The 26,248-nt window shown below is 41.1% G+C and overlaps 1 protein-coding gene across 1 annotated transcript in view; it reads right to left on the reverse strand.

Moving 5' to 3' along the window:
* The window catches only part of LOC124014229 (phospholipid-transporting ATPase ABCA1-like), a 290,281-nt gene that overhangs the window by 132,741 nt on the left and 131,292 nt on the right, over positions 1–26,248 (reverse strand). The window contains exons 21-25 of the mRNA XM_046329029.1: positions 22,867–23,006; positions 21,207–21,343; position 20,594; positions 8,307–8,530; positions 6,585–6,663 (exon numbers count right to left, since the gene is read on the reverse strand). Of these exons, the coding sequence (XP_046184985.1) occupies positions 6,585–6,663; positions 8,307–8,530; position 20,594; positions 21,207–21,343; positions 22,867–23,006 (581 nt within the window). The remainder of the gene's footprint in view (positions 1–6,584; positions 6,664–8,306; positions 8,531–20,593; positions 20,595–21,206; positions 21,344–22,866; positions 23,007–26,248) is intronic.

Here is a 26,248-nt window from a genome sequence, read left to right on the forward strand (position 1 = left end):
AGACATAATTCAAACCGTTTTAGAAACTTCAGAGTTTTTTCTATCCACCAGTAATAATAATATGCATATATTCCCATCTGGGAAAGAGTAGGAGGCAGTTTACTCTGGGCACGCCTTTCATCCAAAAGTGAAAATGCTGCCCCCTAGCCACAACAGCTTTTAAAAGCGAATACACTGCATTTAGAATCATTGAGGACAACAACAAATAGTTATACCACTTATTTACTTTTTCAAAAGAGGTGAATCTGTTTCTCATCAAGGGTCATAATCAGAGTTAAGGGACACTAGGTTTTTTGAGTTTTGCATAAACCGGCAAAACATAGCTATGGAAGATTTCAACATCTCCAAAGAGAGACCAAAATTGCTGTATCTTGTTAGTTCCTCATCATAAGCGCTTTGAGATTGTAATGAAAAGCACCATAAAAGTGTAATTTATTATTATCATCATCACGATATCTAAAGAGCAAATCTCAAATGATCATAAGTACATGAGGAACAAGGTTTCATTTGGGATGCAGCCCAAGAAAACATCACCACCTCCAATTGATTTTTATATATATATTTTTTTGCCAGGTAAGTTGACTGAGAATACATTCTCACTTACAGCAACAGCCAGGGGAATAGTTACAGGGGATGAATGAGCCAACTGGAGGCTGTGGATGATTAGGTGATTATGATTATTGTGTTATTGACAGTATGTTTGTTGATCCCATGTGCAACTCTGTGTTGTTGTTTTCTCGCACTGCTTTGCTTTATCTTGGCCAGGTCGCAGTTGTAAATGAGATCTTGTTCTCAACTGGCCTACCTGGTTAAAAAAATGTGAATTTAGCCAGGACACCAGGGTTAAAACTCCTACAATAAGTGTCATGGGATCTTTAGTGAACACAGAGAGTCATGACACCCGTTAAACTTCACATCCGAAAGACGGCAACCTGCAATGTCCCCCATCTCTGCCCTGGAGCATTGTGATACTTTATTAGACCAGAGGAAAGAGTGCCTCCTACTGCCCCTCCAACACTACTTATAGCAGCATCTGGTCTCCCATCCAGCGACCAACCCTGCTAAGCATCAGAGTCCGGATCGTCTTCACACATTTAGCTTAAATACTTGTGTGTAGTATAGTTGTAATACATTTAACATTTAACATTTAAGTCATTTAGCAGACGCTCTTATCCAGAGCGACTTACAAATTGGTGCATTCACCTTATGACATCCAGTGGAACAACCACTTTACAATAGTGCATCTAAATATTTTAAGGGGGGGGTGAGAAGGATTACTTTATCCTATCCTAGGTATTCCTTAAAGAGGTGGGGTTTCAGGTGTCTCCGGAAGGTGGTGATTGACTCCGCTGTCTTGGCGTCGTGAGGGAGTTTGTTCCACCATTGGGGGGCCAGAGCAGCGAACAGTTTTGACAGGGCTGAGCGGGAACTGTACTTCCTCAGTGGTAGGGAGGCGAGCAGGCCAGAGGTGGATGAACGCAGTGCCCTTGTTTGGGTGTAGGGCATGATCAGAGCCTGGAGGTACTGAGGTGCCGTTCCCCTCACAGCTCCGTAGGCAAGCACCATGGTCTTGTAGCGGATGCGAGCTTCAACTGGAAGCCAGTGGAGAGAGCGGAGGAGCGGGGTGACGTGAGAGAACTTGGGAAGGTTGAACACCAGACGGGCTGCGGCGTTCTGGATGAGTTGTAGGGGTTTAATGGCACAGGCAGGGAGCCCAGCCAACAGCGAGTTGCAGTAATCCAGACGGGAGATGACAAGTGCCTGGATTAGGACCTGCGCCGCTTCCTGTGTGAGGCAGGTTCGTACTCTGCGGATGTTGTAGAGCATGAACCTACAGGAACGGGCCACCGCCTTGATGTTAGTTGAGAACGACAGGGTGTTGTCCAGGATCACGCCAAGGTTCTTAGCGCTCTGGGAGGAGGACACATGGAGTTGTCAACCGTGATGGCGAGATCATGGAACGGGCAGTCCTTCCCCGGGAGGAAGAGCAGCTCCGTCTTGCCGAGGTTCAGCTTGAGGTGGTGATCCGTCGTCCACACTGATATGTCTGCCAGACATGCAGAGATGCGATTCGCGACCTGGTCATCAAAAGGGGGAAAGGAGAAGATTAATTGTGTGTCGTCTACATAGCAATGATAGGAGAGACCATGTGAGGTTATGACAGAGCCAAGTGACTTGGTGTATAGCGAGAATAGGAGAGGGCCTAGAACAGAGCCATGGGGGACACCAGTGGTGAGAGCGCGTGGTGAGGAGACAGATTCTCGCCACGCCACCTGGTAGGATCGACCTGTCAGGTAGGACGCAATCCAAGCGTGGGCCGCGCCGGAGATGCCCAACTCGGAGAGGGTGGAGAGGAGGATCTGATGGTTCACAGTATCGAAGGCAGCCGATAGGTCTAGAAGGATGAGAGCAGAGGAGAGAGAGTTAGCTTTAGCAGTGCGGAGCGCCTCCGTTATACAGAGAAGAGCAGTCTCAGTTAAATGACTAGTCTTGAAACCTGACTGATTTGGATCAAGAAGGTCATTCTGAGAGAGATAGCGGGAGAGCTGGCCAAGGACGGCACGTTCAAGAGTTTTGGAGAGAAAAGAAAGAAGGGATACTGGTCTGTAGTCAGGGATGAGTTGATGAGCGATGAGTTGATGAGCGAGGTGAGGTAAGGGAGAAGGTTTCCGGAAATGGTCTGGAGAAGAGAGGAGGGGATGGGGTCAAGCGGGCAGGTTGTTGGGCGGCCGGCCGTCACAAGACGCGAGATTTCATCTGGAGAGAGAGGGGAGAAAGAGGTCAGAGCACAGGGTAGGGCAGTGTGAGCAGAACCAGCGGTGTCGTTTGACTTAGCAAACGAGGATCGGATGTCGTCGACCTTCTTTTCAAAATGGTTGACGAAGTCATCTGCAGAGAGGGAGGGGGGGGAGGAGGATTCAGGAGGGAGGAGAAGGTGGCAAAGAGCTTCCTAGGGTTAGAGGCAGATGCTTGGAATTTAGAGTGGTAGAAAGTGGCTTTAGCAGCAGAGACAGAAGAGGAAAATGTAGAGAGGAGGGAGTGAAAGGATGCCAGGTCCGCAGGGAGGCGAGTTTTCCTCCATTTCCGCTCGGCTGCCCGGAGCCCTGTTCAGAGGGGTTGTCATTGTTTGAATTATGATATAAACTCAGCAAATAAACAAACGTCTTCTCACTGTCAACTGCGAATATTTTCAGCAAACTTAACATGTGTAAATATTTCTATGAACATAACAAGATTCAACAACTTAGACATAAACTGAACAAGTTCCACTGACATGTGACTAACAGAAATGGAATAATGTGTCCCTGAACAAAGGGGGGTCAAAATTAAAAGTAACAGTCAGTATCTGGTGTCGCCAACAGCCGCCAACAGCCGCATTAATTACTGCAGTGCATCTCCTCCTCATGGACTGCACCAGATTTGCCAGTTCTTGCTTTGAGATGTTACCCCTCTCTTCCACCAAGGCACCTGCAAGTTCACAGACATTTCTGGGGGCAATGGCCCTAGCCCTCACCCTCAGATCCAACAGGTCCAAGATGTGCTCAATGGGATTGAGATCCGGGCTCTTCGCTGGCCATGGCAGATCACTGATATTCCTGTCTTGCAGGAAATCATGCACATAACAAGCAGTATGGCTGGTGGCATTGTCATGCTGGAGCCTCATGTCAGGATGAGCCTGCAGGAAGGGTACCACATGAGGGAGGAGAATGTCTTCCCCTTGTTGCCATCCTGTACCTGCAGGCGTGATGTTCGGATATACCAATCCTGTGCAGGTGTTGTTACATGTGGTCTGCCACTGCGAGGACGATCAGCTGTCCGTCCTGTCTCCCTGTAGCACTGTCTTAGGCGTCTCACAGCAATTTATTGCCCTGGCCACATCTGCAGTCCTGAGGCCTCCTTGCAGCATGCCTAAGGCACGTTCACGCAGATGAGCAGGGACCCTGGGCATCTTTCTTGTGGTTTTTTTCAGGCTCGCTAGAAAGAGCTCTTTAGTATCCTAAGTTTTCATAACTGTGACCTTAATTGCCTACCGTCTGTAAGCTCTTTTTCTACCGTTTGACAGGTGCATGTTCATTAATTGTTTATGGTTCATTGAACAACCAAGGGAGACAGTGTTTAAACCCTTTACAATGAAGATCTGTGAAGTTATTTGGATTTTTACGAATTATCTTTGAAAGACAGGGTCCTGAAAAAGGGATGTTTCTTTTTTTGCTGAGTTTATTTGTCACATGCTGTACTGTGTATTTGTCATGTACAACGGTGTGGTGTTTAAGTCTAAAAATGACATACACAGACAGTTCTATAGAGGGAATATGATTTAATATATCTTTGGAAGGTTGCTGTGTTTTTAAGGTACGCTGTGTTCTTTTAGGTAGTTTGGTTATGGATTAAAATGAAGCCATGTCATTATATTCATACATACTCACCCTCACTCCCACCGTCACACTCACTCTCACCCTTACGCTCATCATCAATAGAAATCCAGTCTTTTTTCCCACATGATATGTACAATCCAGTCCCCCATCCAAGTGAGTGAGTGAGAGAGAGAGAGAGAGAGAGAGAGAGAGAGAGAGAGAGAGAGAGAGAGAGAGAGAGAGAGAGAGAGAGAGAGAGAGAGAGAGAGAGAGAGAGAGAGAGAGAGAGAGAGAGAGAGTACTTAGAGCTGTCACTGTCACCAGAACAGGAGCAGACAACCAACTGCTGACATGACATTCTACAGCCGGAGTCAGACTTTTAGCCCCTCCTTCTTCTCTCTTTCCTGTGATATCTGATGTGTGTTGGTGAGATCCACAACGTCCAATTTTAAAGTGGAACTGACAGCATTTAGCAAGATTCAATTTGATTAAAATATGTTTATATTCACCCCAGGAAGAATATGGCACTTAAAAAAAGATATATCTGACAAGACAGCACTTAGATATGGTCATTTCACATTTTCATAAATTGTTTAAACATTTGGGAATTACTTAAACTAAGGCATTTTCTGAAAATTCTTTAGCAATATAGAGTTGGAAAGCGGCCATGCGTTTGGACAATTAATAGATCCTGCAGTAAATAAAACCTAATAAAACCATCTGTCCCGTCCAGGACCGGAGTCCATGCAGACCGATACACCATAGCAAATCAGAGCTACAGTAGGCCTTTATGCAAACAAGCCATTTGCCACACGGGCAAGCCATCATTCACTTACAACTGGACTGTTTGTTTACAGGCAGTTGCAACAGCTTGACTTTAGATCATTACAACGCATTCGCCAAAAGCCACAAAATACACCTGAATGGATTTCTGCAAATATGTCAATACCACGGGAGTCCTCTTACATTTGGTAACTTTACAATCCTATTGATCAAACAACCATGAAAGGTAGGCTCTCTCTCCCTCAGTTATGCACATCAACAACAACAATATCAACAACTGATGCTAGCCTGAGCAAGATGAGCTAAAATCTCAGTAAGGAACATTAGATAAACCCTCTCAAACTTTTTCCGCTTGTTGGCCGTCAAAAATTACACAGATAAACGATGGGGAATTGAAGCCTACTCATCCTCCTGCAGCTTGCCTTGTCCCAACCAAGCACCCAAGCTAACTGGCTAAAGTTGGCTAGGTTGCTAGCTAGCTAATTCCAGACACAAATGAGAGAACATCTCACTGACCATTTTACTCGCCCTAACAGAGCTGGTTAGACTGTTTACATGTTATCTAGAGCGTTCGTGACTGCTTTTTTGCCTATGTTTACTAACACCGGTCATATTCAGCGGCTGTTGCGCATTCATAAATTCATCAGTTATTCTGCGTTCTGGCACACAGACAAGAGTACTCTGAAATCGGAGTAAATAGCCAGAGTGAATTTGCGAATGCAAGAGATATGTTAACTGTATAACACAGTCGTTCAGGTTCTTGCTAGCTAACCAAATGACACCTGCATCTCTAGCTGTGTATAGGCACCGAAGAACGATATGAGGGGAAAAGTCACTCACTCACCCACTCCTCCAATGACATGAGCCACGTTACGACTGCCTTATGGTCATTGCCTTTGCTAGTTTGATTGTATTGACATTCCCTGCCTTAGTTAAATTAGTCTGTTTTTGTCCAAAATATTGAGTCAATGAAACTGAAACAGTGCATCCTGAATGGAGGCAGCAAACAATGTACAATTTTTTGTACTACCAAGAAATGCATTGGTGAATTATATCATGCATTGAAATGCATCCATCTACTCTGCCAACAATGCCTTAGTGTACGTCATGAAATGCTTAGTCAAATAGAACCTATTTTTAAAACCTCTTATATAATTGGTTATGTAGGATAAAATACAAATTTGATATTTTTGAATGATATTATGATTGTCTGTTTTGTATCTGTAAAGAAGCTCAAACTCTCTGTTTCACTTTAAGTGCTTGAAAAAGCACTATCATGAACTCATGATATGTTGGCTGAGCAAATAATATGATATATGTATGGTGTTCATATTAGGACAGCCTCAGTCTCAGTAGGACTTCTAGTAATTTATTCAATTCAATCATTCGTTTGGATATAGCCAAATATAGTATGGATAAATTAGGTGGTGTTATTGCTGGTTCTACCTGTGGGGTCAGAGTTGCTCCAGTTCTGGCTTGCAATCCCTTCATCCAGACTGGTTCTCCTCAAGGTCTCATCCGTCTCCTATTAGAGAGAAATGTTAAAGTATTCATCATTACGGTAGAGCTCTCAGACTGATTATCACCTCCACAATTCTCCCCTCATATCTCATATTAATGGAATTACCACAGTGATCCAACTCGTTAGTGTTTCATTAGAGCTAAGTTTGGCTGTCGGCACCAACAGATGCTGTACTTACCATATACTGAGAAGTTGTAAGGGGGATCCACTACAAACCATCATAAACTGTATAATTTGCCCATATTAGGGCAGCCTCAGCAGGCCTGTTGAGAATGGAAGAAGTCATACTAAGACTGAGGCTATCCTAATATGGACACCGCACATGTATCATATTATTCACTCAACCATCGTATCATGAGTTCATGATATGAACTCATTTAATTTAGCAAATAGAAAATCCCATATATAATGAGTAACCTGGCCAGAGACCTGAAGACTTGTGTTATCTACCCCAAGCTAATGCCTAAGATTTAGCTCAATGTGATAACACAGTGGTGCAGGCGACCCAAGTTCGAAACCTGGATGGTAAGCATTGGCACAACTTTCCAGTCAACGGACAGAATGGGCAGCATTAAATTAGGTTTTTATGAGAACTACAGGCCAAGTCCTATGGCTTATGCTTAGCTGTTGTCTGCACCAGTGGGCTGATGTAGCAAGTCATTTTGGGGGAGCATTAAAGCTCTCTTCGCAAAATGTGATTGTTTGTTCTTACTATTATTTATTTTCTTTTTCTTTTTTTTCTTCTTTTTGACAAATTACTCCACTCTCCACAAAGGCCCTGTAGACTAATGGTAATTGCTGTAACCCTGCTTGCATCGGTGCATCTTGTTAATTTGCTCCTATTGATTAAAACCGTGTGCAAGGCACTGCAAGGAGCTAGATCAAGAAACTCGTTCCCCCCCTCCCTCATGACAATTAGTATCATCCAGTGCGGAGGTGTCTGCCAATTCTCATGCTGGGAGAGACTAAACACAGATCATTACAGGGGAGGGCAACTTTCACTCTGGAAAGTCACAGGAATCTTGTTGATAATGGAGTGTGTGGCAAATGTTGCTGATGTGTCTTAGAGCTTACTACTGGAGTGCTTCCCGCCAGATGCAAAAAGTCAAACAAATGATCTTGCCCCATTATCGGTGAATTATAGTTTGGTGTCATGATGTTTTCCAATGTGGGATCGGACATCATGAATGGGTAAATGAAAATATGCACCAGAGTTACATGTTTAGCTCACATTGACCAAATGAAACTATGGTGAAAACTCATAGCCAATCAAAATGAAACAAAAGTTGGGATTTTTTTTGCTGGGTAACACTTGCTTATCTGGCATTTTCGATACCAAAGTGTCATGTGTGGAGTTGATCTAAATTTCCTAAATAGAGAACCATTTTTCATTTTGTTATTTCAACTGTTATTAGCAATCATATTGATTTGTTATCAAAACAACACGAGAACAAAATGTCCTAGTCCCAAAACAGACAGCAAACTGCAGCACAGTTTTTTTAGTATTTACCTTGGTCTGGTGTGATGTTTCCTGATGTTTCCCCTAGGTACAGATTGAGGATCAGATTCCCCTCACCTATTCCAAACCTTAGTCTTAAAATGCTAATCTGACCCAAGATCAGTGTCTAGGGGCATCTTCACCCGACTCCATTTACCTCATTCTCCTGTCCCGGCTTGACTCCGCTGAGCTCATTGGTAATTTGCTCATTTCCGGCCTTGACCAGAGTGAGGTAGTAGCCACTGCCAAAGTATTTTTTCAGGAACAGGGAGGAGCCGTAACAACACATCTTGCCGTGAGAGATAATGGCAATGCGGTCTCCCAAGATGTCGGCCTCATCCATGTGATGAGTGGAGAGGATGATTGTGCGACCTGCGGGGGAAAGATGGAGCCAACAAAACTATTGATTTCACTCAATGGGCCCAATTTGGAGTGTAGGTGGACTGTGTTTGTGTATGTGTGTGAGACAGACAAAAATAAAGAGAAAGTAAGAGTGAGTTTGTGTGCATGTGTGTGAGTCAGTGCTCTGGAACTAGTTTGTTTGTTCTGTCAACCATCTTGAGAAATACATAAATTGGACCAAAACATTATAATAAATGTAAAGTCTTTGAACAGAGCCAAGTCTGCAATCTGTTTCCATATTGTGGTGTTGTGCTTATTTCCTCATTGTACACCCCTCTGGGTTTGCAAGTCATAGCCTACTGTAGTTGTATTCGAAGCAACGAGATTGTGTGTGGGATGAAATCTGGAACAAAGGACAAATTCTGCAATACCATTCCTTCCAAATCAAGTAAGAAACAACAACAACTACATACACTACTACCTGAATATAATACAATGTAACCAACATAAAATTATGCATAGACCCAACATAAAATGTTGCATAGACCATTCCTTTGCTGTGTTTCCTAACATTTTTTAAGTTTCAATTTTTGTCAGCAGAAGTTATTTGAGAGAAACCAAATCACAACCACAGAGAATCTATATGACACCGGAGCCTGCTTATTCACAGGGGGAGGGGAGGGTCATATCATGCACCCTGAACTAACACATACTAATCAGCACGTTCCCAGTCAATCAGGAAGTAGACATGAGATATGTGATGAAGTCACAGAATGGATCATCTAGCTGGATGTCGTTAGGTCATAGTGTGTGTGAATGGTGGCAGCATTCAAATGTGTCTCGGTTATTGTTGATTTTGCCACATTTGCCAACATAATCAAAACCCTGAAATGCAAGGAAGATTAGGACTTAAAGATTTGCTTTGAAGTGGCTTGATTGAAGGGTACCAGGATATTTTCATTTTAAGAAGAAATATTGAAGTTACAGGCTACAAACATCAATACTGCTAAACTGACGTGAAATTAGAAGAGAACACTGCATGCAACCATTGTGTAAAACAACAGTGGGAAAACCAGCAACCCCTATGTTACAAGATAACGACAAGAGTAAAAGTAAGATGTACAACGTGGTGTCTTGTGGTATTGAGCATTTCATCTGCATAATATTGGCAATGACAGTGAAGTCCTTCACCAGGAGAATTAATTCTATCTCAGTTGAAACAGTAACAGCCACAAGTAGAAGAAGCGCATTGTACACTCGGACATACAGTTCCATGATATGATACACATTCTCTCTTGATTAGCTGACCGGCTGGATTTTTAGAGCATTTTGGTGGGTAAGATTTGCTGTCATTATTACAAAAGGTCAGGGTTATCTGCTGAGCGTGGCATTTTCTCCCTCCGAGCTAGTTCAATTTGTATCCCCACAGGTCGCATTATCCCTGGGATAAGGACACACACAGAAGTCTTAACCATAGCCTCACGTAGTACTATGCTCTTTCGTTCGGAGAAATCGAGAACCAAACTGTTTTTCCTCCCATCCCTTATGCCCTCTCACCCTCTGAGCTTCTAAATGTATCTCTGCCGCAGAGTTCTGCCACAGAATTATCACTGTGTTGTGCTATGCTCTTGTTTGAACCTACAGTGCCTTCGGAAAGTATTCACACCCCTTGATTTTTTTCCGCATTTTGTCACATTGCAGCCTTATTCTTATTATTGTTTTCCCCCTCATCAATCTACACACAATACCCCCTAACCGCAAAGCGAAAAAAGGTTTTTAAAAATGTTTGCAAATGTATAAAAACACAAAAACGTATTTCCTGTATAAGTATTCAGACCCTTTGCTATGAGACTTCAAATTGAACTCAGGTGCATCCATTGATCATCCTTGAGATGTTTCTACAACTTTATTGGAGTCCACCTGTGGTAAATTAAATTGATTGGACATGATTTGGAAAGAAACAAACTTGTCTATATAAGGTCCCACAGTGGACAGTGCATGTCAGAGCAAAAACCAAGCCATGAGGTCGAAGGATTGTGTTGAGGCACAGATCTGGGGAAGGGTACCCAAAAACATCTGCACCATTGAAGATCCCCAAGAGCACAGTGGCAGCCATCATTCTTAAATGGAAGAAGTTTGGAACCACCAAGACTCTTCCTAGAGCTAGCCACCCGTAAATTCATTACAAATCCTACAATGTGATTTTGTGGATTTTTTTTCTCTAATTTTGTCTGTCATAGTTGAAGTGTACCTATGATGAAAATTACAGGCCTCTCATCTTTTTAAGTGGGAGAACTTGCACAATTGGTGGCAGACTAAATACTTTTTCCCCCAACTGTATATATATATATTTTTTTTTTGTTTACTTGTTTGACATTTTACTGCATTGTTAGGAGCTAGTAAAAAACATTTTGCTGCACCTGCTATAACATCTACCACATCTGTGTACACAACCAATAAACCTTGATTGGATTTGATTTTAACCTTAACTACCATGGTCAAGATGCCGATTGAGTATCTCACTAAAATCTTATGGGACTCTGAAAATATTCAAACAAGCAGATCAATACACATGGAAAGAGGAAGAAATATGGTCAAAATATAAACATTAGTGGAGCCACATTATTAGGTTTGGAGGTAGCAGTGTGTTTGCTTGCAAAGAGCGATGCAGTAGCTAACTAACTGTAAATAAGTGACTTGTTCCTCACCACAGTTAACCAGCTAAAGTTATTCACAGTTAGTCAGCAACTGCTCAAACACTATTTTCCTATCTAGTGTAATGCTAGTGTAATGCTGTCCTAAACCAATGCCCCCTGATGATGATGTGAGGTGGCTCCAATTGTGACGGAATGCGCTTTCCATGTGAATTGGAAAAGTGCTGATCTTTGAAGGGGGAGATGAGGAGACTGGGAGGAGTGTAGCAGAAACCCAAATAAAAAAATACTATATACTATGCAATGCTATAGTATTCACGGTAGTGTTTTTGCGGACTTTCTTTAGTATTCACTTGTGTTTTTGCAAACAAAGGTTAGCAAAACACGAGTGAATACTGCAGGATTTACTTTAGTATACTCTAGTATGCTGTAGTATTTACTGTTACCTATAGAATAAATACTACAGTAAAAGAAAACTGTAGTATATACTTTAGTAATTACTGTAGTGTTTTTGCTGACATTACTGATATATTTACTATAGTGTTTTTGTTTTATTATGTTTGACCTAGAAGTGGAGGCTTTTCTTGCTCTTTTAGAAATACTAAAAGAGCAAAATGTTCAACAACCTGTAGGTAGGTTGCACTGGAGTCTGAACGGATTGTTCAGAGCTTCTGCTCTTTTCTGTAACCTATAGGGCACACGATATATGGTCTATACTTGGCATGTACAGTTAGTTTCTCACTTCTTGGTGGAACAAATTGGGATACAGGGAAGGGGAATGGGCATGTTATATGCAAATAAAATGCTGTACTATTTAGTTTTAAAAAGTGTAGTGTTTTGCAGACATTACTGTAGTATTTACTGCAGAGTTTTTTTGCAGTTAATACTGCATTTTTTTCTATAGTACTCTACAGTATTCTACAACATTCTATAGTACAGTATGTACCACATATGATCGAGGTATATTACAGTGTGTAGCATAGCATTCTACAGTATACTACAGAATTATAGAGTAAGTACTGTAGTATTTTTTCATGTGGGCAGTCCCATGTGATTCGTTACTACTGACGTGGCTAATTTTGCATGGCTGTTCGTGCTCACTGTTGATTTCAAGGGATTGCATTGGTTTACAGGGAGAAATAATAAAAACACACTGCATGATGGAAGGTGGGAGTAAAATAAATGTGTTTGTTTGGTGTGCAGTCCACAAAGGTATACTGATTGATGGTGTGTTGTGGTGCATTACAACACAAAGTGATAGATCAAAGTAGTGGATTATGCAGGTAAATCTCCTGTGCTGTGACTGCATACAACATAGTGCCGGAGATCTAAAATCCTGCTTTTCTTGTAGGCCTACATCAAATGGAGGGATTTAGACTTTCATACACTTTAACAGCAGCAATATATTGTTCATTGACAAGCAAATTGAGGTGTGTATACTTAGGCTGAAGGAAGCACATACTACTGCCTTGCTAAGGCTGGACCCTAATTTACAGAATTCATATTCTGAACATTTTCACTCCTCTTCAGACGTCACCTATCACCTAAACTTTAAACCAGTCCATTGTCACCCATCCTCCTCAACCCTCTACCCTTGTCTAGTCAAGTCCAAACCCTGTACTACTCAAGCATCACATTTGACAAGGTGAGGTCTGGGAGAGGTCTGAGGAGAAGGAATGACAAGGTTTCTAATATGTATTCCATCCTAACTAGATCAATAATATGGACACTTTCTACACCTGAACTTTACCTGTTTCATTAAATGAGAAACTGATAACCTGCTTGAAGTGTTGCATGTCAATATAGCTATTTTTATTACTAAGCCACTAACTAAGACTGACATTCAACACACTCCTCAGCGGCTCTTCACTAATTGATGCCCATTAAAGGGTCTATGTTTAGAAACATTACTTGAACATAGTTGACGTTGTCTAATTATTTTTCTTCAAACAGGCTGTGCATAAAGAGAATGCTCAGTAAACGTTCTGTTTATCCCATCTAGATAGAACATTTTAATTAAGATAAGATGGAAGTTAAAGATGAGTTGGAAGGATGGGGTTTCTTAGTGTTTTGAGAGTGTTGAGTTAGAGCACAATAGTGAGGAGTCTCTCTTGCCATACCTCCACTACAGTCCAACTCTAATATCTCTCCGTTCAAGGCACCTATGTGTACATAGCTAATATACTTACTGTTTATACTGTATACAAGCATTTCTTAAAGTATGGGTCGCGACCCAAATGACCTGTTAATGGTGGCTCGCTACGTTAATGTATAATTATATAATGAATTACTGGAATTGATTTGGCCAAGTGAAACTGCGCTCTCGGTTCAGTGCGCTCTCTGCTGATCAGCAGTCTCTGCTCAGTTTGGCAGCTGCGCGAGTGTGAGAGGGAGATGCCCGCGTTCTTCGCGGTTTACCGGATCTCTTCTGCAGTTTTCTTGAAGATCACTCGGCGATACACGCTGCGACGCGCTGTCAGCCACTGACTTGTCATTCCCACTCTCCGGTCACTCACCGCTGTCAAGAAATGGACTCATGCTAGCTACGTGTTCTGACTGAGCTCAAGCGCAAATACAGTGATGACTTTTTGTCTCTTTCATATAAACTTTGAGACATAACGAGGAGCGCCCACACTGCGTTTTGTGTGTGGAAGTGCTTAGTAATGAGTCTCTCAAAACGAACAAATGAATAAAAACGACACATCCTGACCAAACATCCTTGCACAACATGACGGTAAATCCAGGAAGTTCTTTCAGAATGGGGCCGAATGTTTCAGGAAACAGTGCTTCGAAAGTGTAAAAGTAAGTCAACTAGCATGGCATTGTTGTCATTTTATAACAGGTGATGATAAGCAGAAATAACGGAGTACTAACTCTCATAGTAGTAGATGTGAGTTTCTCTTTTAAACCATCCCCTGGCCTTGCAACGTTACAGAGGCAATAGCTAACGTTAGCCAAAGCAAGCTAACTAGCTACTGATATTGCAACCCCTAGAAACAGTACAGATGTTGAAGAATTATCAGGCCTACTGTACATTTTACTGTAGATATTATTGTTGAAAACAAGTCTAGGTTGGATCTGTTGCTGTTACAAGTAATACTTTTTATTCTGAACTGGAATAAACTGATTGAAGCAAGATGCTTTTTGAGATAAACACTCACACAGTTCTGGGTTGCTCATCTGCAGCAGGAAGCAGTCTCCTGCCTGACTGAGAAGTAGTAGATGTTCCTATCCAGTTTGACACCACATACAGTGGGGCAAAAAAAGTATTTAGTCAGCCACCAATTGTGCAAGTTCTCCCACTTAAAAAAAAAATTAAAGAGGCCTGTAATTTTCATCATAGGTACACTTCAACTATGACAGACAAAATAAGAAAGAAAAATCCAGAAAATCACATTGTAGGATTTTTAATGAATTTATTTGCAAATTATGGTGGAAAATAAGTATTTGGTCAATAACAAAAGTTTATCTCAATACTTTGTTATATACCCTTTGTTGGCAATGAGGGAGGTCAAACGTTTTCTGTAAGTCTTCACAAGGTTTTCACACACTGTTGCTGGTATTTTGGCCCATTCCTCCATGCAGATCTCTAGAGCAGTGATGTTTTGGGGTTGTTGCTGGGCAACACAGACTTTCAACTCCCTCCAAAGATTTTGTATGGGGTTGAGATCTGGAGACTGGCTAGGCTACTCCAGGATCTTGAAATGCTTCTTACGAAGCCACTCCTTCGTTGCCCGGGCGGTGTGTTTGGGATCACTGTCATGCTGAAAGACCCAGCCACGTTTCATCTTCAATGCCCTTGCTGATGGAAGGAGGTTTTCACTGAAAATCTCACAATACATGGCCCCATTCATTCTTTCCTTTACACGGATCAGTCGTCCTGGTCCCTTTGCAGAAAAACAGTCCCAAAGCATGATGTTTCCACCCCCATGCTTCACAGTAGGTATGGTGTTCTTTGGATGCAACTCAGCATTCTTTGTCCTCCAAACAAGACGAGTTGAGTTTTTAACAAAAAGTTATATTTTGGTTTCATCTGACCGTATGACATTCTCCCAATCTTCTCCTGGATCATCCAAATGCTCTCTAGCAAACTTCAAACGGGCCTGGACATGTACTGGCTTAAGCAGGGCGACACGTCTGGCACTGCAGGATTTGAGTCCCTGGCGGCGTAGTGTGTTACTGATGGTAGGCTTTGTTACTTTGGTCCCAGCTCTCTGCAGGTCATTCACTAGGTCCCACCGTGTGGTTCTGGGATTTTTGCTCACCGTTCTTGTGATCATTTTGACCTCACAGGGTGAGATCTTGCGTGGAGCCCCAGATCGAGGGAGATTATCAGTGGTCTTGTATGTCTTCCATTTCCTAATATTTGCTCCCAAAGTTGATTTCTTCAAAACAAGCTGCTTACCTATTGCAGATTCAGTCTTCCCAGCCTGGTGCAGGTCTACAATTTTGTTTCTGGTGTCCTTTGACAGCTCGTTGGTCTTGGCTATAGTGGAGTTTGGAGTGTGACTGTTCGGGGTTGTGGACAGGTGTCTTTTATATTAATAACAAGTTCAAACAGGTTCCATTAATACAGGTAACGAGTGGAGGACAGAGGAGCCACTTAAAGAAGAAGTTACAGGTCTGTGAGAGACAGAAATCTTGCTTGTTTGTAGGTGACCAAATACTTATTTTCCACCATAATTTGCAGATAAATTCATAAAAAATCCTACAATGTGATTTTCTGGATTTTTTCCTATCATTTTGTCTGTCATAGTTGAAGTGTACATATGATGAAAATTACAGGCCTCTCTCATCTTTTTAAGTGGGAGAACTTGCACAATTGGTGGCTGACTAAATACTTTTTTGCCCCACTGTTCCTATGCGAGTCAGGGTTCTTAACTCTGACATACTTAAAGAACAAGTACAGAAACAGTGTCAATGCTGAGCATGACCTCAGTGTTACACTGTCAAAAACAGCCCAGAATAGACCTGCTTGTTGAAAACTTCAACCAGCCACACACCTCTCATTAGGACTGTGTGTATGTGTGTGTTTTCTGGTCTACATCTGTGTGATGTGATGAATCAGTTTATTCCAGTTCAGAATAAAAAATATGTATTTTAAGAGCAACAGTTCCAACCTAGACTTTATATCAATAATAATTTATACAGTAACATGTACAGTAGGCCAGATTTTTTTTATCTGTACTGTTACTTAGGGTTGCACGATAAAAAAGCCTGTGTGTGTGTGTGTTCTGTTATACATCTGTGTGATGTGATTAATCCGTTTATTCCAATTCAGAATGAAATGATTTATTGTATTTTAACAGCAACAGTTCCAACCTAGACAGGTATGTAAGAGTGTATTTAATAGGGGAAAAATAAACATGAAAGTATATTTCTGGGTATTTCATTGTTATTTGTTTTTGTCTATATTGCATTTTTTTGGCATAAGGGCAATGAAATGTACCGATATTTACGTATAATTGCATATTTTCCTAAGCTTGGATCCCAGGAAAACACAGAATTTCTCATTTGGGTCCCAGGCTGACAGAGTTTAAGAACCCCCGCTGTATGTATACCCATATTTACACTCCCCTCCATATTTATTTGGAAATATATTTTTTTTATTTGGCTCTATACTCCAAAATTTTGGATTTGAGATCAAATGTTTCATATGAGGTGACAGTACACATTTTATTTAGGGGTATTTTCATACATACAGTATATTATTTACTGTTTAGAAATTAAATCACTTTACAGTGCCTTGCGAAAGTATTCGGCCCCCTTGAACTTTGCGACCTTTTGCCACATTTCAGGCTTCAAACATAAAGATATAAAACTGTATTTTTTTGTGAAGAATCAACAACAAGTGGGACACAATCATGAAGTGGAACGACATTTATTGGATATTTCAAACTTTTTTAACAAATCAAAAACTGAAAAATTGGGCGTGCAAAATGATTCAGCCCCCTTAAGTTAATACTTTGTAGCGCCACCTTTTGCTGCGATTACAGCTGTAAGTCGCTTGGGGTATGTCTCTATCAGTTTTGCACATCGAGATACTGACATTTTTTCCCATTCCTCCTTGCAAAACAGCTCGAGCTCAGTGAGGTTGGATAGAGAGCATTTGTGAACAGCAGTTTTCAGTTCTTTCCACAGATTCTCGATTGGATTCAGGTCTGGACTTTGACTTGGCCATTCTAACACCTGGACATGTTTATTTTTGAACCATTCCATTGTAGATTTTGCTTTATGTTTTGGATCATTGTCTTGTTGGAAGACAAATCTCCGTCCCAGTCTCAGGTCTTTTGCAGACTCCATCAGGTTTTCTTCCAGAATGGTCCTGTATTTGGCTCCATCCATCTTCCCATCAATTTTAACCATCTTCCCTGTCCCTGCTGAAGAAAAGCAGGCCCAAACCATGATGCTGCCACCACCATGTTTGACAGTGGGGATGGTGTGTTCAGGGTGATGAGCTGTGTTGCTTTTACGCCAAACATAACGTTTTGCATTGTTGCCAAAAAGTTACATTTTGGTTTCATCTGACCAGAGCACCTTCTTCCACCCATTTGGTGTGTCTCCCAGGTGGCTTGTGGCAAACTTTAAACTACACTTTTATGGATATCTTTAAGAAATGGCTTTCTTCTTGCCACTCTTCCATAAAGGCCAGATTTGTGCAATATACGACTGATTGTTGTCCTATGGACACAGTCTCCCACCTCAGCTGTAGATCTCTGCAGTTCATCCAGAGTGATCATGGGCCTCTTGGCTGCATCTCTGATCAGTCTTCTCCTTGTATGAGCTGAAAGTTTAGAGGGACGGCTAGGTCTTGGTAGATTTGCAGTGGTCTGATACTCCTTCCATTTCAATATTATCGCTTGCACAGTGCTCCTTGGGATGTTTAAAGCTTGGGAAATATTTTTGTATCCAAATCTGGCTTTAAACTTCTTCACAACAGTATCTCGGACCTGCCTGGTGTGTTCCTTGTTCTTCATGATGCTCTCTGAGCTTTTAACGGACCTCTGAGACTATCACAGTGCAGATGCATTTATACGGAGACTTGATTACACACAGGTGGATTGTATTTATCATCATTAGTCATTTAGGTCAACATTGGATTATTCAGAGATCCTAACTGAACTTCTGGAGAGAGTGCTGCACTGAAAGTAAAGGGGCTGAATAATTTTGCACGCCCAATTTTTCTGTTTTTGATTTGTTAAAAAAGTTTGAAATATCCAATAACTGTCGTTCCACTTCATGATTGTGTACCACTTGTTGTTGATTCTTCACAAAAAAATACAGTTTTATATCTTCATGTTTGAAGCCTGAAATGTGGCAAAAGGTCGCAATGTTCAAGGGGGCAGAATACTTTCGCAAGGCACTGTATGTATCTTGTTTGAAGGCTTCATATGTATTTGGAGAAATTAACTTATAGTTCATTAAAGTAGTCAAAAGTGTATTATTTGCACCCATATTCCTATCACACAATGACTATATCACACTTGTGACTACGTCGCACTTGTAACTACATCACTCATGACTACATCCCGCTTGTGCATTTGCAATTTGTTTTGGTTTTGGATTATGTTGTGATCAATAGAATTGAATGGTATATAATGTATTGTGTTATTTTGGAGTCACTTTTACTACTACATGAATGTGGATGCTAACATGATCACAGATAATCGTGAATAATGATAAGATGAGTGAGAAAGTTACAGAGGCATAAATATCATACCCCCCGGTGTGACGGACAGATGTTCCAAACTCTGTTTAAGACAAGACTGACTTTATGACCAACATTATCCTCTTAACACTTTGTAGTCAATTTTGACACTAGAATAACTGTTTCTGACTCATATCGCTGCCGCCTAAGCCGTTTTCAAAGGGATTTGTTGCTTTTTAAAGGCAGTCGCTCTTTAACACATCTCCAATTCATATAGGGGAATGTCAAGTGCTCTCAGCACAAGTGTAACTGGAATGTATTAAATCCCCTATATGTTTTTTGAAGACAACAAAGAAGCTCATAGATCAGCAAAGATCTTCTACAGAGTGTAAGAGAGGAATAACTAAAAGCGAACATGGTATGTATTCCGAGGACCCAAATGTCTACATGAGAAAGAGGCCCATAAGGACAACATTAGTGCCTATTGAACATAGAAAATAGAATGTACTTTCTAATTAACTATCTACAGTTACAAGTAAGGCTACTTCAAAAGAACTGTGTGAAAGTCGTCAATTACTCACTATCAATATCACTGAGACTGACCAATGGGAACCTTTGAGAATAAGATACAATTTCCTAGTAAAGCAATTAGCATAACAATATAGTATACGTCCTTATCAATTAAATACTTTGAACAATCAAGATTTAAGGGCAGAAATCTGTAACTTAACCAAAAGTTTGAGTTACTCAAGCTTATCTTAAGTTTCAGCCTTAAAGCACTTCACTTTTTCAGACGATAATGTAAACTGTTTAATGGTTTTATCCTGTCAGAAAGACAAACAACAAAAGTATAACATCAGAACCAATAGCAGTTCAAACAACCCGAAACATGGACATTCTCTGGACACTTTGTCTAGAAACAGCAAAACAATTAGCGAAGGAAATAAAAAAATGCAATATATCACCTTGGTTTTGGTTTCAAACAAATACACTCTCAATGCAATTTGTTCCAGTGATCAACTTTAGCACCATTATCAACATTGTGGTGCCAATAAGACCTGATACAGTATGACTCACTTAACTATTATGGATGTGAATGTTCTCATTAAACGAGAGTTATCTCAAGCTCTGAATCGGACTTGATTAGAAAGAACACTGCTAATGACATAGCAAGGACGAAATGCCACTCGATGCACATTCAACACTTTGACATCTGTAGGAAATGTGTTATTATAATGTCCATATCTTGCCTTTCAGTCATTGTCTAGCCTTGGCAAATAGCAAAATTGCGGGCTACAAAGTGACAAGCAGTTGAATGTCAACAATTAATGAGCGTGTTAACTGTGTTATCGAATTGGATGCGTCTCAGATGCCTTATTGTCGCTGTCATCTAGTCATCACTATTGGTCTACATGACAATACCGTAGACTTGGAAGACAGTTTCATCATTGCCGCTCAAAGCAAAAGCATATAATATATATATATTTTTTTATGTATGGAGAACCTCTAACTTACTATTGGTAATATTTGTTTGTTCTTTCTGGCTAAACCTGGAGAGATAACCTCTTATCTTACTTTACCATAAAATGAATGGTCGTCAATGGCAATATTCTGAACTCGTAAACCACTTCTTTTTTGTTGTTGTACTATATTTAATGTAGTTCTTTTGATGGGTAGAGGGAACATCAAAGTTAGTCTTTAAGTATCCGATGGCCATATTTGCAGAATTTGGAAGGGAAACAATCTAACTTGTCAATAGATGACTGTGGTCCTATGTCTCAGTTTAGCAACCCTTTAATCCCATCGCTGCCTTTTTTGCAACACTTACAAAACTACCTCTATGTCAGGCTAGATGTTGTTTCTCAGTTCCTTATTGTCTACATAATCACTACATCTTACAGAATAAGCCCCAAAAATATTTCAAGTTATGTACTTGCGTGGATGGCTTAAAGCATGCTTGTGTAGGTGACCAGTGTGGTCTCAGACGACTGGACATGTTTCTAGTGTTTCAGAGGCTACTGATGCCACAATAATCATACTGACACACAACAATACTACTAAGATATACATCTGGGTCTAAGGAGATGCACCATGTAAGATCATGTTTGACATGCTTTTACTTTTGTTTAGGATCTGTACAGGATGCAATTTAGGAAATGTTACATTTTTTCAACTGTAGGCATCACAGCCAAATTATCAACCTTGATTTGTTTTTTGTCACTCGGAATGTTTTAGTTGTATTTAACTCTGGGTATTCCTGTAACCTTAGAAATGTGTTCAGAGATAAGACCCATAATAAATATACTTCAAGTCAACACTCCAAACAACATCATACATAGTCTATAGTCTGGAGCTCAACAGTGGTTTGGTATTGGATTTTTAATTTGACCGACAGATCCCATACCTTTTTGTACTTCAACAGAAGTTCCCATATCCCTCTCCGGGCGTACGGGTCCACCCCTGCTGTGGGTTCATCCAGGATGACGATGTTGGATCCTCCCACGAATGCGATGGCCACCGACAGTTTCCTTTGCATTCCCCCTGGGGATACAGTTTACGTTTGGTCACTTTCTACCCCTTTCAAAAGACACACTTCCCGCCCCCTTCAAAGGACACACTTCCTGCCCCCTTCAAAGGAAACACATCCCAATTCCAAAATGACCCCTGACCCATACACCCTAGCACTTGTGTGGACCGTTAAAAAAAATTTGATAGGTATAGGGAAATAAGTACCAATAGGATAGGACTTCATGTGCCCTACAGAGAACATACAGGCCCAATTCCAAATCAACCTCTGCAGGTTTTCTTTTCTTTCCTTTAAATGAGAGTCTGAAAACCAGGTGTGTAGACTTCCTAGCTAATCAATGACCTTATTGATCAATACGGGGAAGGAATGAGAACCCACAGAATGAAATTAAAACTAGAATTTACCAAAGAATAGGGCTGATCGATTTTGACATTTCAAAAGCGTATATCGCTGTTCATTCTGATCAATTTCTTCCTTTACTGTGTTTGAGTGTTCAGGATAACACTTACAGTTTATCAGCTTTTTCTTTTCATAAAGGTTAAGTTTTTGGTTGAAATCAAAACCACCAGGGCTCTTTCTCAATAAGGATGGGAAAATACTGTGTCATAGAATGGCAAGGTATGTAGCTAATGGTCCGTTTGACATTTTGTCGCAGATAGAACAACAAGTACATGAAACAGATATGTGTTACATTTCTACTTTTGATAGCTACAGTGTTATTGCCAGTGTGAATATCACACCTTCCATGTGTTGCTCATACAATTATTGAGCCCTTATAACAAGCAGGTACACAAATGGTGAAGAAACCTGATTGTGCATCAGTGTAAAAACTTTACCGTAGACATCATAGACATCTCAGCAGTAGAGATGAGACATTGTGCAATGCAACAGGTCTGTACATGGTTATGAGGAATCCATATGTTTTGATGTAAGACTGGTCATGTATGTGTGCATGTGTCAGACAGAGTGTGTGAGCATGTTTTATTGTCTTTTGTCCAGCGTGAAATTGATATATGACAGACAGCTACATAAGACGATGACACTGGGAGCTGTTGTGAATGTGTCATGTGTTGTGGAAGTATCAGACTAGAAGTACCTTGAAAGTTCTATTTCAGGGATTTTGTTCACATGCAACCCATGACTGGTGCCAATTTATCAAGGATATTTATTGCTCCCCAGGTCCTTCTGTAGCTCAGTTGATAGAGCATGGCGCTTGTAACGCCAGGGTAGTGGGTTCGATCCCCGGGACCACCCATATGTAGAATGTATGCACACATGACTGTAAGTCGCTTTGGATAAAAGCGTCTGCTAAATGGCATATACTTTACTTTATACTTACTTTTTACAATGGATTATACATCTAACACACATTCATAGGTGCATTTCCACAGGCACACACTGGCATGTGCGCACATACACTCGGTTTGACAAGTGGTGGCTGGGGTAGAGAGCTACTACAACATTTGTGCATGATTGTAATCCCTCGATACATATAGATCCCAAGGACACAAATATTTGCACGGGCACACATACACACCTGACAGGTTCTTGGCAAGTTCCTTGCGTTTGTGCAGCAGCCCTACATCCTTGATCATTTGGTCCATCTCCGTTTTCACTTCATCACGGCTTCGACCCTTTAATCTGGCATAGAAGTAGATGTGCTCCTCTACTGTAAGGCTAAGAATCAGAAATACAATTAAGAAACAATTATTTGACTTATCAACAACAGAATGAATACCAAAATGAAAGTGTGTGAAATTAGGCACAAAATCGACACTAAGTACACATTTTTGGTCCAATGTACAAAAAGTGGATCCAATATTTTCTGCATTTCCAGAGACAAGTGACAATAATAATTGAAAAAAGTTTGATTCTATATGTTGTTTCAGTGTACTTCAAGTTACATGGGATAGTCCCTCCTGAACTAGGCTTCAAATTAACTTGACTCGTCTAACAAGATCTTAATTACCCAATTTTATATGGTCCTTCATGATTCAAAGATGACTTATTAGTTCCTACTGAGCACCTTCATCATCAACTCTCAATCTGTCACGTTAATACAATCCACACAACTCTGACACCACAGTTTCCACTCCAGCGAGCCGACTCCATTCGTAACATGATGTCACAAACTCCTGTGGAATCATCTTGACTGCAACGCCGGCGGGCATATATCTGCGTACGTTTTAGTGTCTACCTCCCGTGCGCATTAATATTGAGAGCCCCAGTTTAAATATAGACACTTCAGTTCTGTTGGGATAAATATTAATGGCCATAATTTGCTAGTACTCAGTCATAATCATGATGTAAGAGACGTGAGGCATCTGAGGTCACAGGTGATCACTCAGCAGAGGGGAAAATGGAAGAGAACCCGGTTATGAGAGGGCATATCTAACAATGGCAGCCAGTGAGTCTGGATCATGGTTAATAATGACACTATTAGAGGGAAGAAAGTGGATGGAAAGAATGAAGCTTAGTTTAATTTTTGAAAATGGAGACGATGGAGGAGGAGAATATTGCAAGGATTTGAGATGCAAGTTACTGTAGATATTGAGTTTGGAATATGTCCAACATTAACTGTGGGTTCTCCCACAGGGCAAAATTTGACACATTTAATGAAAATGTTAACATGTTTATCCTGTTGATAAGAGGTCATGTAAGCAGATTACAACCAGATGGTCTCTAAAGCCTTGTTCACACTGCAGGTCTTAATGCTCAAATCAGTTTTGCTTTTCAAATCCATTTTGGACTACTGTCTGTCCAAACAGCAAGTTACAAGTGACCAAATCAGATATGTACTGCATATTCAGACAGCAGTCATTTGCTGACATGGCTAAGCTAGTTGTCGTAGTAATGATGGGTGTGTGTGCAGTGATGTAGACTGATTGGTGATGGGAATCTTGCTTGCTATCACTCAGAAGTTATGTAACAGTTAAGGTGACAACAATACCGGCCATGGACGTTTTCCAGTTTCATTGAATGTTCAAAATTAACTTTCAAAACAAGTCATTTTTGTCTAGCCACAGCAGTCAACTAGCTAGATAGGTAGCTGTTGATCTACCTAGCACATTCACTAGTTTATTAGTAAACCATTAACAAACTAGGGGGGGTTGTCTAACCTTTTTTGTTGCTATGGGGAGGGTTGTGTTTTTTATTGGGAACATAGGAGGGTAGAGAATTTTTTCCATGTTTACATTCACCTTTTTGAACGTTTTACTATATAATTTCAAAATTTCCTCACCTGCTTGCATGGGTCTCCCCTATGCCAAGGTCTGCTGGTACTTCCCTTATGCACTGTGCTTTTCCACACGATAACTATACCACAGGTCAATATAGTCTACCAGTCTAACGGTCTATCCATCATTCATAGTGACAAAGGTGGTAGGTGGGTCTTTTGTCCAGATCTAACTAGCATCATACCACACATAAAATCATTCAAAGTTACACCAATTGTCTATATAATCAGAGAGGCCATTGCACAAGAAAGAACGGTGCAGATATGCAGCTCCAATAATGTTCTTGTTTTAGGGACAATACAATTATCCTACATAGACTAGCCTACAACACCACAATGCAATGAATAATTGCATTATTGTTTTCAAGTGAGTACAACATTCTACTCTAGGCTGTAAACCGCAGTGAAAATGTCATTTGAATAATGGCGCAAAAGCCCTGTGAATAGAATATTTAATTCCATTTGGATCTGTTGTGGATCTACTCTCGACAGTTTATATAGCCCACTGCACTAAGGCTAGGTAACACTGTCAACACCGATAAATCCACGATAATCGAGAATTTCAAAAAGCATTTCTCTACGGCTGGCCACGCTTTCCTTCTGACTACCCCAACCCCAGCCAACAGCTCCGCACCCCCCGCAGCTACTTGCCCAAGCCTCCCCAGCTTCTCCTTCACCCAAATCCAAATAGCAGATGGGTTAGACAATCTGGACCATCTCTTTCTAAGATTATCCGCTGCCATTGTTGCAACCCCTATTATCAGTCTGTTCAACCTCTCTTTCTTATCGTCCGAGATCCCTAAAGATTGGAAAGCTGCCGTGGTCATCCCCCTCTTCAAAGGGGGTGACACTCTAGACCCAAACTGTTATAGACCTATATCCATCCTGCCCTGCCTTTCTAAAGTCTTTGAAAGCCTAGTTAATAAACAGATCACTGACCATTTTGAATCCCACCGTACCTTCTCCGCTGTGCCATCTGGTTTTCGAGCTGCTCACAGTTGCACCTCAGCCACGCTCAAGGTACTAAACGATATCGTAACCGCCATCGATAAAAGACAGTATTGTGCAGCCGTCTTCATCACCAACTACTTATCAGACAGAGTTCAGTGTGTCAAAGTCTCTATGGGGGTACCACAGGGTTCAATTCTCTGGGCCCACTCTTTTCTCTGTAAATATCAACGATGTCGCTCTTGCTGCAGGTGATTCCCTGATCCACCTCTACGCAGACAACACCATTCTGTATACATCTGCCCTTCTTTGGACACTGTGTTAACTAACCTCTGAACGAGCTTCAATGCCATACAACACTCCTTCCGTGGCCTCCAACTGCTCTTAAATGTTAGTAAAACCAAGTGAATGCTTTTCAACCGTTCGCTGCCCGCACCCGCCAGCCCGACTAGCATCACTACTCTGGATGGTTCTGACTTAGAATATGTGGACAACTACAAATACCTAGGTGTCTGGCTAGAATATAAACTCTCCTTCCAGACTCATATTAAACATCTCCAATCCAAAATTAAATCTAGAATCGGCTTCCTATTTCGCAACAAAGCCTCGTTCACTCACGCCGCCAAACATACCCTCGTAAAACTGACTATCCTACCGATTCTCGACTTCAGCGATGTCATTTACCAAATAGCTTCCAATACTCAGCAAACTGGATGCAGTCTATCACAGTGCAATC

The sequence above is a fragment of the Oncorhynchus gorbuscha genome, linkage group LG25 (assembly GCF_021184085.1).
Source record: "Oncorhynchus gorbuscha isolate QuinsamMale2020 ecotype Even-year linkage group LG25, OgorEven_v1.0, whole genome shotgun sequence".
In the NCBI taxonomy this organism is placed as follows: Eukaryota; Metazoa; Chordata; class Actinopteri; order Salmoniformes; family Salmonidae; genus Oncorhynchus; species Oncorhynchus gorbuscha.